General features: G+C 40.8%; 2 protein-coding genes across 4 annotated transcripts in view; both read right to left on the bottom strand.

Moving 5' to 3' along the window:
• The window catches only part of dnm2b (dynamin 2b), a 34428-nt gene extending 28767 nt beyond the window's left edge, over positions 1 to 5661 (bottom strand). For all 3 annotated transcript variants that reach the window (XM_008288527.1, XM_008288529.1, XM_008288528.1), the window contains exons 1-5: positions 5240 to 5661; positions 2549 to 2622; positions 939 to 1088; positions 637 to 840; positions 122 to 220 (exon numbers count right to left, since the gene is read on the bottom strand). In XM_008288527.1, coding sequence (XP_008286749.1) covers positions 122 to 220; positions 637 to 840; positions 939 to 1088; positions 2549 to 2622; positions 5240 to 5400 — 688 coding nt within the window. In that variant the 5' untranslated portion in view covers positions 5401 to 5661. The remainder of the gene's footprint in view (positions 1 to 121; positions 221 to 636; positions 841 to 938; positions 1089 to 2548; positions 2623 to 5239) is intronic.
• A 1713-nt stretch (positions 5662 to 7374) lies between these two features.
• LOC103362244 (uncharacterized) overlaps positions 7375 to 16092 on the bottom strand; it is a 14712-nt gene continuing 5994 nt past the window's right edge. Inside the window, exons 6-14 of the mRNA XM_008288544.1 lie at positions 14315 to 14387; positions 12658 to 12757; positions 12494 to 12550; positions 10837 to 11145; positions 10368 to 10688; positions 8658 to 8801; positions 8427 to 8522; positions 8268 to 8311; positions 7375 to 8161 (exon numbers count right to left, since the gene is read on the bottom strand). Of these exons, the coding sequence (XP_008286766.1) occupies positions 7913 to 8161; positions 8268 to 8311; positions 8427 to 8522; positions 8658 to 8801; positions 10368 to 10688; positions 10837 to 11145; positions 12494 to 12550; positions 12658 to 12757; positions 14315 to 14387 (1393 nt within the window). The 3' untranslated portion in view covers positions 7375 to 7912. The remainder of the gene's footprint in view (positions 8162 to 8267; positions 8312 to 8426; positions 8523 to 8657; positions 8802 to 10367; positions 10689 to 10836; positions 11146 to 12493; positions 12551 to 12657; positions 12758 to 14314; positions 14388 to 16092) is intronic.

The raw sequence follows: 16092 nt of genomic DNA, 5'->3' as shown, positions 1-16092 counted from the left end.
ACTTCCTACAATGTTGATCTGCTATTCTTAACTAAGTGTCTCTTCAGCTTCACGGAGTTCTTTATCCTAATTAGCCAAGATTACAGAACCAGCACAACCGTCTTCCTCTGTGTGGTTTTACCTCTACGGAGTGGCAGCAGTTTGTTTTCCAGGATGTCTCGTGCGTCCGTCCCCTCATCCATCAGGTCCAGCTTTGTGATCACACCGATGGTCCTCAGGCCTGAAAACAAAAGGTTTTCATATGATCGCGTTTTAATATTCACATAAGAAACAGGACTTTTAGGATTCACAGAGATAATTTAGGCTTTCTATTAAATCAGTATTAATCTACAGCTACGAGCCTTAAAATGGTTAATAATGGAGCCAAAGGTGGAGACAGTTAAATTTAATTATATCTCTGCTAATCTTACTCAATATATCTTAGCTGCCAGGAAACCTTTTAATAATGTAAATGTTAATTATCCTGACAAGTCGGTTCCTGCACTGAGGCAAAGATTAATAGAAAGGAGAAGAGCGCTAATGGCTCCAAGTTACAGCCAGGAGTAATTAGTTTTGTGCAAAATTAGAGCAAAAAAAAGAAAGGTTACGTTTACAGAAATCTCTAAATGAGCGCGATCCTTCACAGCGCCGGCTCACCCTGAGGGTCGACCTCCTTGGCGATCTTCAGAGCGTCGGAGTTGGCCAGGTCAGTGTTTGCTGGGGTAACGGCCAGAATCAAACAGCTCTCCTTGGTGATGAATTGCATCAGCATGTCTCTGATCTGATGCTCGATGTCGTGAGGCTGGTCGCCCACGGCCACTTTGGTCATCCCCGGCAGGTCAATGAGGGTCAGGTTCAACACTGAGAGAGGAGGAGGAGGAGAGAGAGGAGGATAAAATCAGTCGGACAGACGCTGAAAACTAGACTAAGAAGGCTTTGTATGTACGTGACTTTGTTACCATTGGGGGAGTAGACGCGGAGGTTGATGGGGATGGAAGAGATGCCTTTGTTGGATCCAGTGATTCGGTCGGTCTCTGCTTCAATCTCCAGACGCACTTCATCAAAGTCGACAAACTTACGTCCCTTACAGTGCAGAAACTCTGCATACTCTACATGGAGAAAACAAAAAAATTAACATTTTTTTGACCAAATTTGCACCAACATATAACTGGTGTTTATTATTCTATCAAAGCAGGGTTGTACCATTGAAGACTATATGTTCATATCAATGAGCCTGCAACATGTCTGGACTCTTATTACATTATTCCTCAAGTTATGAAACCTTAAACACTGGTGCAAAGAAAACAGCACAAAAAACTCAAAAGCTAATGTTACCTGTGACCCCAGATCTCACATGTGTTTTACTTAATAACAAACATATGCACAGGAAAAACATCTAACGAATATGAAATGGTCAGGCGTGAGCTTTTTTTGTAATTTGGTGAATTTAGGTGGGGAGGGCTAGCTTGGTGGTTAGCACTGTTGCCTCGCAGCAAGAAGGTCGCCGGTTCATGTCCCAGTGAGGACACATTCTGCGTGGAGTTTGCATGTTCTAGCCGTGCAGCGTGGGTTCTCTCCAGGTTCTCTGGCTTCCTCCCACACAGTCCAAAAACATGTTGAGGTTAATTGGTGATTCTAAATTGTCCGTAGGTGTGAATGTGTGTGTGCTTGGTTGTCTGTCTCTAAGTGTAGCCCTGTGATAGACTGGTGACCTGTCCAGGGTGTCCCCTGCCTTCACCCTCAGTCAGCTGGGATAGACTCCAGCCCCCTGTGACCCTAGTGAGGATTAAGTGGTGTATAGATTTCATTATTCCCAGGGTTTCCTCATTGATCAAAGTGCGTTTAAACTGTTTGCACTGCAGTTAAAATGACAAAAGCCCAATCTCTATATTTATCAGGCACGCCTTGTACACTTTGCAGCACGTCTGACCCAAAGTTTAAACTTTCACACAGTAGTTTTGCAAATTCATGCTGTGTCGTTTGTGTGACGACCGCACCTTTAAATGCATCACAGGTGGCAATGAACGATTTGCTAAATATTTTGTATGATGAAAAATGAACTAAAGCTTGACTGTAAAAAAAAAAAGAATTCTACTTAAAATCAAATCGCGATATCTGACAGGTCAGATATTTTGCCTGAATCATTCAGCCCATTTTTAGACAGTAGAGGGGATGATGGATTGGCAGGAAATAAATATAGATGCATATGACAAGATGAGGGCGAGAACGTGAAAGATGCAACAAAATAGGTCAGTGCAGTAATTTTAAAGAAGTGAAGCCAAACTATCTGTATGAAACATATTATAATAAGCAGGATTTAAGAATACTTTTTTGCAAAGACTTGTCTCTGCCTGTCTGCCAGCTGCACAAATGCAGCAACTTGTATACAACTACACAGTCTGAAGGTCCCCCGGCGTGAACATTTGGTTCCCATTTGGGCGTCGAGTAAATTGATCCTTTTTTCTTTTTTTTTTGACCAGATGTAAATGCTGATTCTCACAACGCAAACTTAATTTTGGGAGCAGCAAACACCGTTTCCCAGCAATTGAGATTTATTTACACAACTTGCCTGCTTTGTTGTTAACCAGCTGGAGGATGAGAGGACGACGGGTGACGATGCCAGATCCTCTCGGCAAGAAGTCCCTGATGGAGAGACAGAGGTAGAGTTTAAAAAAAACATACAACTTAAGGATATTTGCAGGCAAAAATGGCAGACTGTTGGACAGACATGGGTCACTACCACAAATTAAATTAAATAACAAGCAACAATTCATTATTCCACTTCTGAAATATTACTGATGTAGTAAAAAGAAATCATCAGCGTGTTTTAACTGTCAGAATACTAAATATGCATCAGCTTCCTCCAAAATAAGAGTTCATGCTGTACAACTGTTTCCGAGTACCTTAAATTACTCATGCAGGCCTCCACCTGAGCGTGTGCATTATTGATGCCAGACAAAGATTGACTTACAAGGCTGCTCATTATAGCGCAAAGAGAGACAAACTCTGCTTCCCCTTCTCATTACAAACACGTTCATCAGGATGGAAACTCATGTTCAATAGAACTGTGATCATTTCCAGGTCACTGAGCGCACATCTCTCCAGGCCATGAGAATATGTCCGTGTCTGTCTGTCTGCATGTTTTGTCAGTGCAGCAGCAGCAGCAGCAGCAGCAGCAAGGCCTGACTTTTTTTACTGGAAGGTAAGTAGGCCACACAGAAACACTCGCACCAAGATCTGATCATGTGAACACACACACTGAATCTGCGCCCGATGTTCCCTGCTGACAGCGCAGTCAGGATGTTACACAACTGTGATCCCCCATCCTGTTTCCTCATATCTTCCTGTCACTTATGAAACCGCAACACAAGTCCTCCGATTACCGAGACAATTAATTAATTAAATTACTGAGTCGCTTATCAAGTAAACTGGACTCTGGTTTTAAGCTCCTGTGCTCATTTGTTGACATTTTACGGTCAAAACCAGTGGTTGAATGATGAATTTATTAGTCCATCAACATAAAATTAACTGGAAACATTTCTGATTATGGTTTCTTTGTTTGAGTCTTTCAGATCGGGCAAAATTCTGCTGCTTCCAGCTTTGGATTTGACGCTTTTCTCTTTATATCACTGAAAAAGGAACATTTTTCTACTGTCTGGGCTGTTTATTAGTAAAAACAGAACATTAGAATCTTGGGTTCTTAGAGCTAGTGTTGTATATTTTCCACATTTCATTCAGTTACATTAACTAAACTATCAAAAAAAATCATCTCAAGTCATCTTTAAAGTGTTTTTTTTCCCCAAACATTCTGCCTTGTGACACTAAACACAGTGATATTGCCCTTGTATTATTTTATTTAAATTATGGAGAACTGAAGAGGTGAAATTATCCAACATTTAACTAACAAGGAAACATGTTGTTCCAAAGAATGCTTTCTATTCCATCAGCCTTGCACGGATCCACCTTGTGCCTCTGAGTCACTCAAACTGAGAATCAAAGCATTAAACAGTCAAACATAAAACAATAAATACATTAATCAGTGATGTAAAGCTCCACCTTGACCGTCTAATCAAAACTGGGCCCAACTCACTAAATCGGACAAACAGCGGTCTCAAAAGCCAGCGTTACATCTGTGCGTGTCCGCAGGCTAATTAACAAACATGAAAACAGCTCAGCGCCCCTCTGTGGGTATCTGGTACCCAGTGTGTCATATACACATGACAGTGCAGCTGGTGACATCACTGATGACCCCAGCACAAACACATCAATGCCCCTACTGTCTCCCTCGGCCACTGCTTGGGGTTCGGAGACAAAAGGCAACAGGAAAAAAAAAAAAAAAAAAGGAGACATGGCGCCCTGATCAACATTCCCAATCTCTCGGACAACAAATGAAATCATTCTGTGTGTCATGTAGACGGGTAAAGACTTCGCTTCACTTAAGACGCGAAGCTGCAGCAGCTATCTTGACTAGATTAGGGCCTCCACGGCAGCCTGTCTTCTTCCCCTTCCCCTTCCTCTGGAACTGATTTCATGCCAAGCTGAGTGTGGATGACTGCAAAAAAAATGACTATTTTACAGAATGTAAGAGCAGGTTTCTGCTATTTGTCATCAAGAAGGACCCACAATTAAAATTCCTTTGAGTTCATTCATCAGCCTCACAAGGAAAGAGCCACTGCAGGCATTTTCTGTTTGGATTAATAATTCATTTATCCCACTATGACTTCATCAGATCTCCACCTCACCCTTTGAGAGTAAAACATTAACATGACCTATGCATTGTGAGGCCTATAAAGACATATTTATTTACAACCCATGCAGTCATAAGGAAAAACAGGTTTAGTAAATGTTTGACAGGATTATAAGACGCACTGACAGCAGTCATAGATCTGCCGAGGAAGTTGAACTGTATACTTTTATAATGTGGATCTCTGGATTAAAGTCACTTTTAACATTTTTTAAAGATAATTTCCCTTCAGGTTTTGTCTCTGAATCAACAGCTGTTTTCCTGCGCAAAGTGCGCAATCATCAGTTGTGAATAGCTCAGCTCCAAAATGGAAAAAATTCGTTGGAAAAAAAAAAAAAAAAACGTTAGAAACTGGGAGGCACCGACACACACAGCGCGTAACCAAGTGCTTAGTTGGCGACTTTTACGCAAAAGCTCGATGCTGTTTGTAGAAAACCAAACGGTCTCGGATAAGAGTCAGAAACAGGAAAACTAGCATTCGCAGAATGATCCAAGACTACACATAAACTGTACAACCTCCCGACGAAATTCTCCAACACGGAGCTCTTCCCTGCGCTCTGGCCGCCGACGACCGCTATCTGCGGCAGGTCCAAGTTGCAGCTTTGGCCGATGGAGCTGAAGGCGTCTTGGAGCTTGTTGATGAGGGGAATCAGGTCTTCCATCCCCCGGTTTCCCATAGCGGCGGCTCGGTCAGCCCTGCGGGCTTTATCCTGCGCTCCTGGCCGGTCAAATAAGAGCCAAAGGGTCGCTCGTCCAGTAACACAAAAGTTCCCAGTTGGCACAGCAGCCCGTCACCGTCTCGGGGAGTTTATTTCAATAAAACGCACGATAGTTTAGCGTCAAAAGTCTCGACAGCGTTCAGAGAAATGCCAAGCTGCTCAAATCGGAGATTGCATGACAAAAGTAGCCACATTAAACCGAAAACTTCTGTCATCATCCGGTCAGGCGACACCCAGCCTCCGCCGGAGAAAGTAGCTCCGCCTCCTGCGTCACTCTGCTCAGTCATTGGTCCGCTCACACGTCAGTCATAAACATGTCGTCATTTTTATTAGATAGTAGTTTCTTGACTGTGACAGAGAGTGAAAGAAAAGTACCTAAAAGACCGCAAGGGACTTAAATTAGCTTCTTCTTTCTGATTCATACCCATCAAGGAAGTTAGGTCAAGTTCTTGGTCAAGTTCCCGAATTCCATTAAAGTTTTCCAACCTTAATTTAAACTCCAAGTTCATTAGGGTTTGAAGGCCTCATTTCCAGTGCAGCTCAGCAAGAACATAAAAGATGTAGAAACACAAATAAGAAACCTGGATAACAACACAACATTAAAGTCATTTTATTAAAAACTGTAATTTGAGCATTTAAGGTTCAAAAACAAGCAGATCGACTAGAACCAGAGCAGCTGGAGGTAAAATAAGGTGCAATTAAAATTACCCCGAGGACAAAAATGAATCAAGCTTCGGTTTGTTTTGCAGGTTATTCCAGGTTGTAGGCGCACGATGGGTACAACTGGATTTTCCAAACTCAGTAAAAGCAGCTGACACATGCAATCCAATCATTTGTGCATGTTTGGAGGGGGTCCACATTTAATACAGTAATGAGGTCATGCAGGACGTCAGGAGGTTAAATAAAACCGAAACCGAGCGTCTATCAGGCCTCTGAGAGCATGAAGATTCACAGCATACAGCTCACAGTGATGAGTATTATAATTATTCCCAGTGGTGACCAAAGGCTTAAGAGACGCCACTGATGCACGCATGTAAAACATCACTGTAGTCCAGCACTGATAGAAAAGTTACCTCCATAAGCATTTTTCTACAATGCAGAGGGAAACGTGATTTATTCCTGTAAAATATATCTGTTTTTGTGTCACAACCTAGTCACCAGTTTGAACACATGATATTTATAAGTCAGCTTTCCTCAATCCAATTTCAAGATATTGATATTCTGTAATTCTTTCACTGTTTCATATTCATATATTCTTTCACTATGTTAGGTTGTCTCCTGTTATTGTGTATGTTTGATTATGTGCATCTGTACAAAATCAGCTATTAAGAAATTAGGTTTGCCAAATAAAGGAAGGTATTATTAAAACCAGGACATTGTTCTTTATTGATGTATTGCATATTTGTTCATTATATCGCAAAGAAATGTTTTCTCCACTTTTTATATTTACCATCTGAATTTCATGTTACCACAGTTTGTTTTGAGTCGAAGCTCATCCTTTGCTTTTATGCTGAGCTTGCATTGGAGGACTTACAGTCTGTTTGTTGCGATGAAATGAATATATTTATTGCAGAGATGTGATACATGACAGAGGAGTTAACAGGAGGTGAGAGGCTGTAAACGCCTTCATGGCAAAAGGGAACGACTTAATCCTTCACTGACATGTCCACAAGAGGGTGTTACAGAGAAAATCAAGACACCGAAGAAGAAAATAAAACCGCTGAGCTTCAATAAAGCACACTGCAATCAGCTGAAAATGTGTAAGTCATAAAACTAAATGAGATTTTCTGCATTCAGGAACCTTACACTTATATTTCGTCAATAAAAAGCTCAGAGCAGCTGAAAACTTTAATTTTCCTCATAGAAACAGTAGAAACTAAAAGTACTGTTTGACGTCTTTTAAGCTGCAACTAAAACAATAAAGATAGAACGTTTGTCTGCATCTTCACCTTTTATTATTTAATGTGCCACACTGAAAAAGCAAAATCGATAAACAATAGTCAACAATGCTTTACAAGGTACTATGAGTTAGCAATGGAACAAATCCATAACTATTTCCAGTTAATTAACAAGTAGTTCATGAGGAATTTATTAAATCCTAATAACTCTGAATTACCTCATGAAATAAAAAGCAGTAAGCAGGTATTTTCTTTCTTACAGTGCCTACTTATGTGAGCATGATTCCATTTGCCATGACTTCAGCAGAGAAACAAATTTATACAGAAAGCCTGTGTTTACGAAGAGTGACTGACTAAAACCGGATACAGCAAGATTCCTAAACAGGATGTTCACCTTCATATTCTGAGCACACATGCATTAATATGTATGTGATATTATGAGCCACACTTCACCAACTAGTGATCTGAGAATTGTACCAACCGGATTATGTCACAAATCTGACCCCCCCTCCCAAAAAATAAAAAACAAAATAAAAACTCTCCTGCAAATACACATTAAAAGACCGGCTATATTATTGTTCTTCGTCGCTCTTTCTTACTGTAGAATAGAGAGTTTGCTCTGCTGCTGGAGGATGGGTGGCATCCAGAGCTGTGCCATTTATATCTGTGTCAGAAGGTGAGTTTCCGTTCTTGTGGAAAGTGACGCTGGAGTAGTGAAGCAGGTCTGCAGGAAGACTGACAGTCGCATAAACAGTCGTCGGCGAGCTCTCCGCCTGGTTCTGCAACTGTATTTCTTCGTAGTTGTGATCTTCATTATTTTTCTGAGGAGCAGAAAAGAGGTGAAGTGTGACAGATGCAGCTGCTGTAATCGTATGCAAACTAAACACACACACACACACACACACACACACACACACACACACACACCTCAGAGTGATGTACAGCGTTTGTCCTCGGCTTCGGTGATCCTCCTGCAGCACAACAAGCAATGATGGTATAAATACAGACAGATGATGACTTTCTCAACCAAAAAAAGAAGAATGCTCATAAATCTACAAACATAAATGTCAAATTTCCATCCCTCACCTTGTGCTTTGAGGCATTTGCGCCTGTACACTATTAGTACAACCACAGATAATGCTACTAATAACACCAGACACAGTCCAACTCCAACAATCCTGTCTGCAAACGAGAGAAAACAGTGGAATAAGCTAAAGCATAAAGTTTCGTTGTCCTCAACGTTCATGCATGAAGTAGAAGATGTGTTTTTGTGTATTTAGGGACATGAAGAGCAGCTGTTTGTTAGCGGACACTTACTTAAGTCATATTTGTTGGATGGACTCACTGGGTCCTTGTCATCGTTCTGTCCTAGTCTGTGTTTGATTGTGGTCAGTCCTGGTTCTGTTGTTGTTGTCTGCTGACCTGGAGGGTCTAGTGTCTTGGTTTTGGGGCCTTTTGCAACTGTGAGGGGTCAAAAAAAAACAAAAAACGGAAGGTTTAAGATTCAAGGCTTAAGTGACATTCAAGCATGCAGAAACACACTCATGCATACAGCTGTTTTTATATGAAGGAACCTTATCACACTCCGACACCCAGACACTTGACTCCTTCTAGGGCTTTCTCATGCCATTTGAGACAGAAAACATCATTAGTGGAAAAAAGTATTCAGATCTTTTACTTACTCTTTACTTACCCTTTTTCTAAATTAGGTAAATCAATACTGGCAGCAAAAAGTAGTTAAATAACAGAAGTAAAACTACTTGTGTTATGGCCGAATTGATCACACTCTAAAAAATAATGTTTAAGCTCAACAAAAACAGCTCTATCTTTATGACAAATTACTATGAAATTATGTTCAACCAACAAACTGCATCGAGTTAGAGGATGACCTTTTCTTCTACAGTGAAAAGTATTTGTATTACAACAGCTTAACCATCTGAATTTGTTCAGGTATGCTTAGATAGGAGAGGGGATCCTGAAAGCTGAAGAAAACTCATCAAGCTGGTTTATTAAGTTACATCAACTTAAATTTAATTTCAAATCAACTGACACAGAAATTTGAGTTTACATTACACACAATATTAAGTTGATGCAATTACTGATGTTATTCTGGTGTTCCACATGAACGGTAAACAGCGCAGGTTTATTAAAGGAATGAAATCTCTTTCCACGGCAGGAACTGGCAGGTTTTGTGTGTATTCCAACTGCAGGAACTACTGCAGTGGAACCTTTTTCAGGGTTTGTTTGTTCAGAAATGGAAAAAAAACAACAACAAAAAAAGTTACTTAAAGAGGACAAAAAGCCACATTTTAATGTCCTGTTCATGCAGAAGTCTTCTCTTATCACCAAATAAAATTCACCCTGTGAGTTAGCATACATCCAATAATTTAATTTCTGTGTTTAAGGAACCCCTGCCTTCGCCCTGAGTCAGCTGGGATAGGCTCCAGCCCCCCCACGGGGCTGCAAGGTGGCGCAGTTGGTTATCACTGTTGCCTCGTAGCAAGAAGTTTGCCGGTTCGCGAATCTTTCTGCGTGGAGTTTGCATGTTCTCCCCGTGCAGCGTGGGTTCTCTCCGGGTTCTCCGGCTTCCTCCCACACAGTCCAAAAACATGTTGAGGTTAATTGGTGATTCTAAATTGTCCGTAGGTGTGAATGTGAGTGTGCTTGGTTGTCTGTCTCTAAGTGTGGCCCTGTGATAGACTGGTGACCTGTCCAGGGTGTCCCCTGCCTTCACCCTAAGTCGGCTGGGATAGACTCCAGCCCCCCGCGACCCTCGTGAGGATTAAGCGGTGTATAGATAATGGATGGATGTTTAAAGAACCGATGTTAATCTACTATTTGTGGTTGTTTCAACACAATCTGAATTATTGTTGCAGTCAAAGCTGTTGGATTCTTCACCGCAATGAAAACAAAAAGGCTGAAAAGGACCATTAGGGTGTTTCCACCACCTGACGTCTGTTCTGAGTTCCTGCAGTGGAAAGCTGACTAATATGTGTTCTATCTGCAGTAGTGCACCAGAATACTCACCCACTGAAAGATGTATTTTGGTGTATTCATCATGCTGCATGGTTCTTCCGGAGCCACACCAGTATGTTCCAGAGTCGGCTTCGGTCAGATGATTGATGTACACATAGAAGTAAGCCAACCTTTGATTATCCCTTATACTAAATCTGCCTTTATTTGCATTGTCCTCCTTTGTTGTTTGTATTAACTCCTCACAGTTTAAAGGATTCTCCCCCTTGCACAGGAATTTTTCATTACCCTCATGGCTTTTAGGATACGGGCATGTAATCTGTACAGACTGTAAGAGATGTTCACTGATTTTCAATGGTTTAATGTCCTCCCAATCTGAAAAAAAAGGAAAATCCAGATGAACAACTACTTTTTACGTGTAATATAAGCATTTAAAATACAATTATCCATTTTCCTGTTTCTAATTGTGTTATCATCTTGGTTAGTTTTGAGTTTGGATGATTAGAATCACATCAATACATACTCAAAATACGGAGGAGGATCTCGGTCAAACATGTAGTGGAGTTGTCGTTAACACCTTCCATAGCACACCAATATTTTCCAGCGTCGCTCTCATTCAGTGAGGAAATAATCACAGTGTAGACTCCTTGTTGTCTATCGTCTGTCAGAGAAAACCTGTCTCGTTTTGTGTGTTGTGACTGGAAAGATGATATTAGACTGGTTGTATCTCTGTAGAATAATTTAACGCTGCTTGCTTCTGCTCTTGGATACGTGCAGTTGACGGTAACAGAACCTCCACGATATGCAGTAAAGGTCACTGCTGTGTTTTCACCTGCCAGGAAGATAAAAATCATGAACTGAAGACCTAAAGGCGCCACATGGTGAAAATCTATTTTTATTGTGTTTTGCGGTTGTAGTAAACTTGGTGGTGTCAAATAAAAGCTGTTCAAATATGAAGACGTTTACAGTTTGAGCTGGACGTTTACACCCAGCTCAGAATGTGATTGTGACAACATGTTCTTCCTTAAGGGGGCAGTAACAACAGCCCAGTCAGAACATCCCTAAAATCATTGGTGATACAGTCGTGGTCAAATCAACCATCTGTGCAGTATTTTGTCCTGAAAAACTGAAAGAAATATTGTGGCAATGCATGAGACTTGGATTAATTTGCTGAAAAGTTGCACAATATGACACCTTTTAATGCAGCATAAGTGTTTAAAGATCAAAATGTCTCACAATCCAAAACCGGAACGTTCAAGTCCAACTGACAACTGTCCACAGATCCGTTCGAGGAGATCGAGTCCCTTCACATTCACTTTCCTGTACAGATTAGTTCTTCTGTTTGTCATCAGATGTGTGACCTGAAAGCTGCTTCTCTTATTGATGATGGCCAGCGAGAGCAAGTTAAGAGCATTTAACAAACAAGTCTATGTGGTCTATGTTGTTTGGAGACACGCTAGAGCCGAAGCAGTTGGAGAGTTACAGGGTGAACAATGGACTCAGACAGTCTACCGCTCTGGTCAAGAGTCTGAACAAGAGTCCCATAACTTAGCTGTGACTGTAATCCACCATCTACTGGTGTAATGAAGCCTACATGGAGTAGAGGTGCCTCTGAATGAGTTGTGATCAAATCAGAAGAAACATTTTAATTGAATCGGGTCAAACGAACTGCATCATCCCAAGAATGTCATTTTACCCACCGACGCCACCTGCTGGATGATCATGGACTAACAATCTGTTTTTATTTGGGTTTTACTTTACAAGTTTTCAAGGCAACAAAAAAGTTTCAAAAACATGTCTTGTTACCATTTTTCACAAATTTAACACTCAACATGTGATTTATCTGCTCGTCAGGACTGTGTGGTTTGAAAAGCTGGCTGCAAAAATGCTCTGATGATGAAGTTTTAATGTTGTATTTATCAATATTATGGTTGTTAAACTGAAGCTAATTTTATCCATTGCTTTGTGACACATCTTAAGACCTGATCACTGTAGCCGTATGCTAAATGTGTGTAAACAGGCAACAAGTTTCTCTAAAGAGAGGAAGTGAAAAGCAGAAACTAGAAGAAAGCTCGAGTTATCAAATAAGTATACAGGTAGCTGAAATGTGTAACGTAGCCGTCCACCGTTCTCTAAACACAAGTGTTGCACATGATGCTTTACATCTTTGTTGTACTTACAGTTTTTGTTGACGGATCCTCTTTTACTTTCCATCACAGGCAATAAACTCACACTAACTGTCATTTTAAAAAAAAAACAAGAATGAAAAAAAGCATTTCATCATCAAAGTTTTAAAATAAAATTCATCAAACACATTCACTACTTGACAGAAGAATGACATTACCTGTCATTAGGCAGACGAAGACTTTCAAGGTTATCCTCATTGTCTCGGTCGGACAGTTTGTACAGTTTTCTACAGTCTTAATGCAACAATTGCTGTCTCTCTGCTCAAATGAAGGAGTGGCAGCTTCTTCTCTCTATCACATAGCTTGATTTATTTGCATGATACTGTAAAAAAGAGGATGTATGTATATTTTTTAAACAGATAGACGGAGAGAGAGAAACAGAAAAGGAGAAGAGAAAACGAGATGGAGAGATGGAGAGTGAGAGTGCTGAGTAACTATTCACCTGCTGCATCTTGTGATCTCTTCATCCGTTTGCAACGAAGTCTAGTTGTACTTCACAAAACAACCACCACATGTTTTCATTCAAGTCAAACTACAGGAACAAGACAAATAGTGACAGTAACATGTTGGTTTATAGGTTTTTTTTTGCAATCAATTAAGTCGTGTTTATTGTGTGTCAAATAAAAAGTAATATTCAATGATATCAAGTTGCAATTCTTTAAAAAAATGTTAAAAATGTCAGCCCCCCTTTATTTTTTTTCGCCACTTCTACATTTAAGTAAATTGTCACCATCAAGAGTGAACTGGTTGAGCTACAATTACTAGAATTTCATTTTGCAGACACTTTTATCCAAAGCGACGCACATCTGAAAGTTAATACAACACGAGCAAGGATCTGGTCAGGAGAAAACAACCTGGATAAGTGCCATAGAACAAGTTAAAGTGTGATAGGGCGTTGATGCCAATAGCAGGCTGTGAGGGAGGTAATAGGATTTTATTTTATTTTATTTTTTGTTTGTTTTATTTTTTGGTTTTCAGCCTGTCAAGCACAAAGGTGTTCAGTGAAGAGCTGGGTCTTTAGTCTTTTCTTAAAGACTGAGAAGGAATCAGCAGATTGAACAGAGTTTGGTAACTCGATCCACCACCAGGAAACCACAGAGGAGAAGAGTCGACTTTGGGCCCTGTTGTGGCGGCTGTATCAGGCGGCTTTTGTTGGTCGAGCGTGGTGAGCTGGAGGGAGTGTCGACCCGAATGAGAGAGTTCAGGTAGGAGGGAGCTGTTCTCATTGTAGTTTTGTGTCAGAGTTGTGAATCTGATGCAGGCAGCAACTGGAAGCCAGTGAAGTGATCTGAACAGCGGGGGGACATGTGCTGCTTCTGGCTGGTTGAAAACCAGATGTGCTGCTGAGTTCTGGATCATCTGCAGAGGTTTGACTGTGGATGCGGGGAGGCTTGCCAGTAAGGAGTTGCAGTAGTTAGTGTATGATATTATGAGAGCTTGTGTCAGGAGTTGTGCTGCACACACAACAGAGCAACAGAGGCCACATGAACCTTGAAGGTCAATCATGACACCCAAGTATCTGGCAGATTTTGTGGGTTTGACTTGGGTTGAATCAGCTTGATATTGATTTCTTGTTGTAGAGAGGGACTGGCTGGGATGACAAGGAGCTCAGTCTTAGAAATGTTCGTGGGTGATGCTTTTTCATCCATGCTGAGATTTCTGCAAGGCATGATGAGATCCGTGTTGTCGTCTGTGGCAAACGACAGGAAGAGCTGGGTATCATCAGCATAGCAATGGTATGAGCAACCATGGCCGTGGATTATTGTACCAAGTGAGGTTGTGTAAATTGTGAAGAGAAAGGGACCGAGCACTGACGCTTGAGGAACCCCTGTGGATAGGTGGTGTGGTTCGGACACTTCTTCCCTCCAGGATACTCTGAAGTTTCTTCCTGTGAGGTAGGACATAAAGCTATTAGTAGTTGTTTGTGCTGTTACCATAAAAATTCAGAGACTAAATTAGTATTTGTGAGGTGGGGGAGTCCTTGTGTATTGATGTTGAGGTCACAGTTTGTACTGCAGATAGCAGAAATAGGGACTGCTGCTTGTTTAGAAAGTAGTTTCAGTGAAAAGTACAAGTTGTGTTTTGTGGGTGTAAAATTCCAGATTCTATGATGGTGTAAAATGGAAGATTTGAAAACGAGGAAGTAAAGCTCCGCCCTATCTTCTCTCTATATATAAGTAACTCTCATTGGATTACTATGATGCTGAAGAAAACGTCATGGTCTTGTGTTTGGTTCAGTTATTTCCTGTTATATTTTGTCATTATGCCTGTCTTGTTCTTCTCCACAACCTTCCTTGCCTGTCGTCTCTGCACTTTGGTCTTTGACACAAACATTTTTAAAGTTTTTAAAGTCTGATTCATTTCACACTGCATTTTTTTTTCTACTTCCCTCAGCTGTGTTGACAGATCATGTAAACTTACATAATCATGCACACAACACAGAGTTCTTCTACCCGCCACTCCCTTTATGTGGCTACTGACGCATTTGCATTTCAGAATGTTGCCACATGCAGTAGTCGAATCACACAAATGATTTTGTTACTTTGGGTATTATGAATATGAGATTGAAAAGATAGAAACACAGTTTTAATTTAAAAGTGATACTATGAAAATTGCATGTGCTAGTATGGCTTTTTACATTTGACTGACTATGTGACTTGCAGTTTGTTTGCCAACCAAAGCAAACAGTGGGTGTTCCACAACAATTGGCCCTTACAGCACATAACAGGGTTGGAATTTCCATCCATCCATTATCTATACACCACTTAATCCTCACTAGGGTTATGGGGCGGCTGGAGCCTATCCCAGCTGACTTAGGGGACACCCTGGACAGGTCGCCAGTCTATCACAGGGCTACACTTAGAGACAGACAACAAGCCCACTCACATTCACACCTACGGACAATTTAGAATCACCAATTAACCTCAACATGTTTTTGGACGGTGTGGGAGGAAGCCGGAGAACCCGGAGAGAACCCACGCTGCACAGGGAGAACATGCAAACTCCACACAGAAAGATCCCAGGTGTCCTTACCAGGATGCGAATCGGCGATCTTCTTGCTGCGAGAGGATAGTACTAACCACCGAGCCACCTTGCAGCCCAGGGTTGGAATTTGAATGACAAAAAGGAAAACACTAGTACTCTGCTCAAACCTCTACCTACTACCTATAGTTTATTCCCTCAACTACACTATCCTTAGTTTATTCCGTTGTCCTTTTCATACTATTTTTAGACAATATTTTAATTATTTTCTTGTCCTTCCCTTGCCAATTATAAAGACTAACCACTAGATGGCATTAATAGTATTTCCCTTTTATTTGTTTTTAAAGTGCTCAGATGAGACTCAGATATTGGCTAACAAAGACACATTCTTTGCCATTTTATTTAACCCTTTAAGCCCTGAGCTATTTTTCAGGCCTTTTCTCGGTAATTACATACCCATAATAAAAACAGTTTATCTCTGCAACCACAAGGTCTATTTGAATAATTCTTGTGTCATAATAAAAGGAACACTTGTAAGATTTGTTCAGATGTGTAAATTTCAGTATATATGTTACTGGTTAAAAGTAAATGTAGATGGCACACACACAACT

This window comes from Stegastes partitus, unplaced genomic scaffold (assembly GCF_000690725.1).
Source record: "Stegastes partitus isolate 25-593 unplaced genomic scaffold, Stegastes_partitus-1.0.2 Scaffold563, whole genome shotgun sequence".
Classification (NCBI taxonomy): Eukaryota; Metazoa; Chordata; class Actinopteri; family Pomacentridae; genus Stegastes; species Stegastes partitus.
The sequence above is the reverse complement of the archived record's forward strand: the minus strand, read 5'-3'. Positions and strand labels throughout refer to the sequence as shown.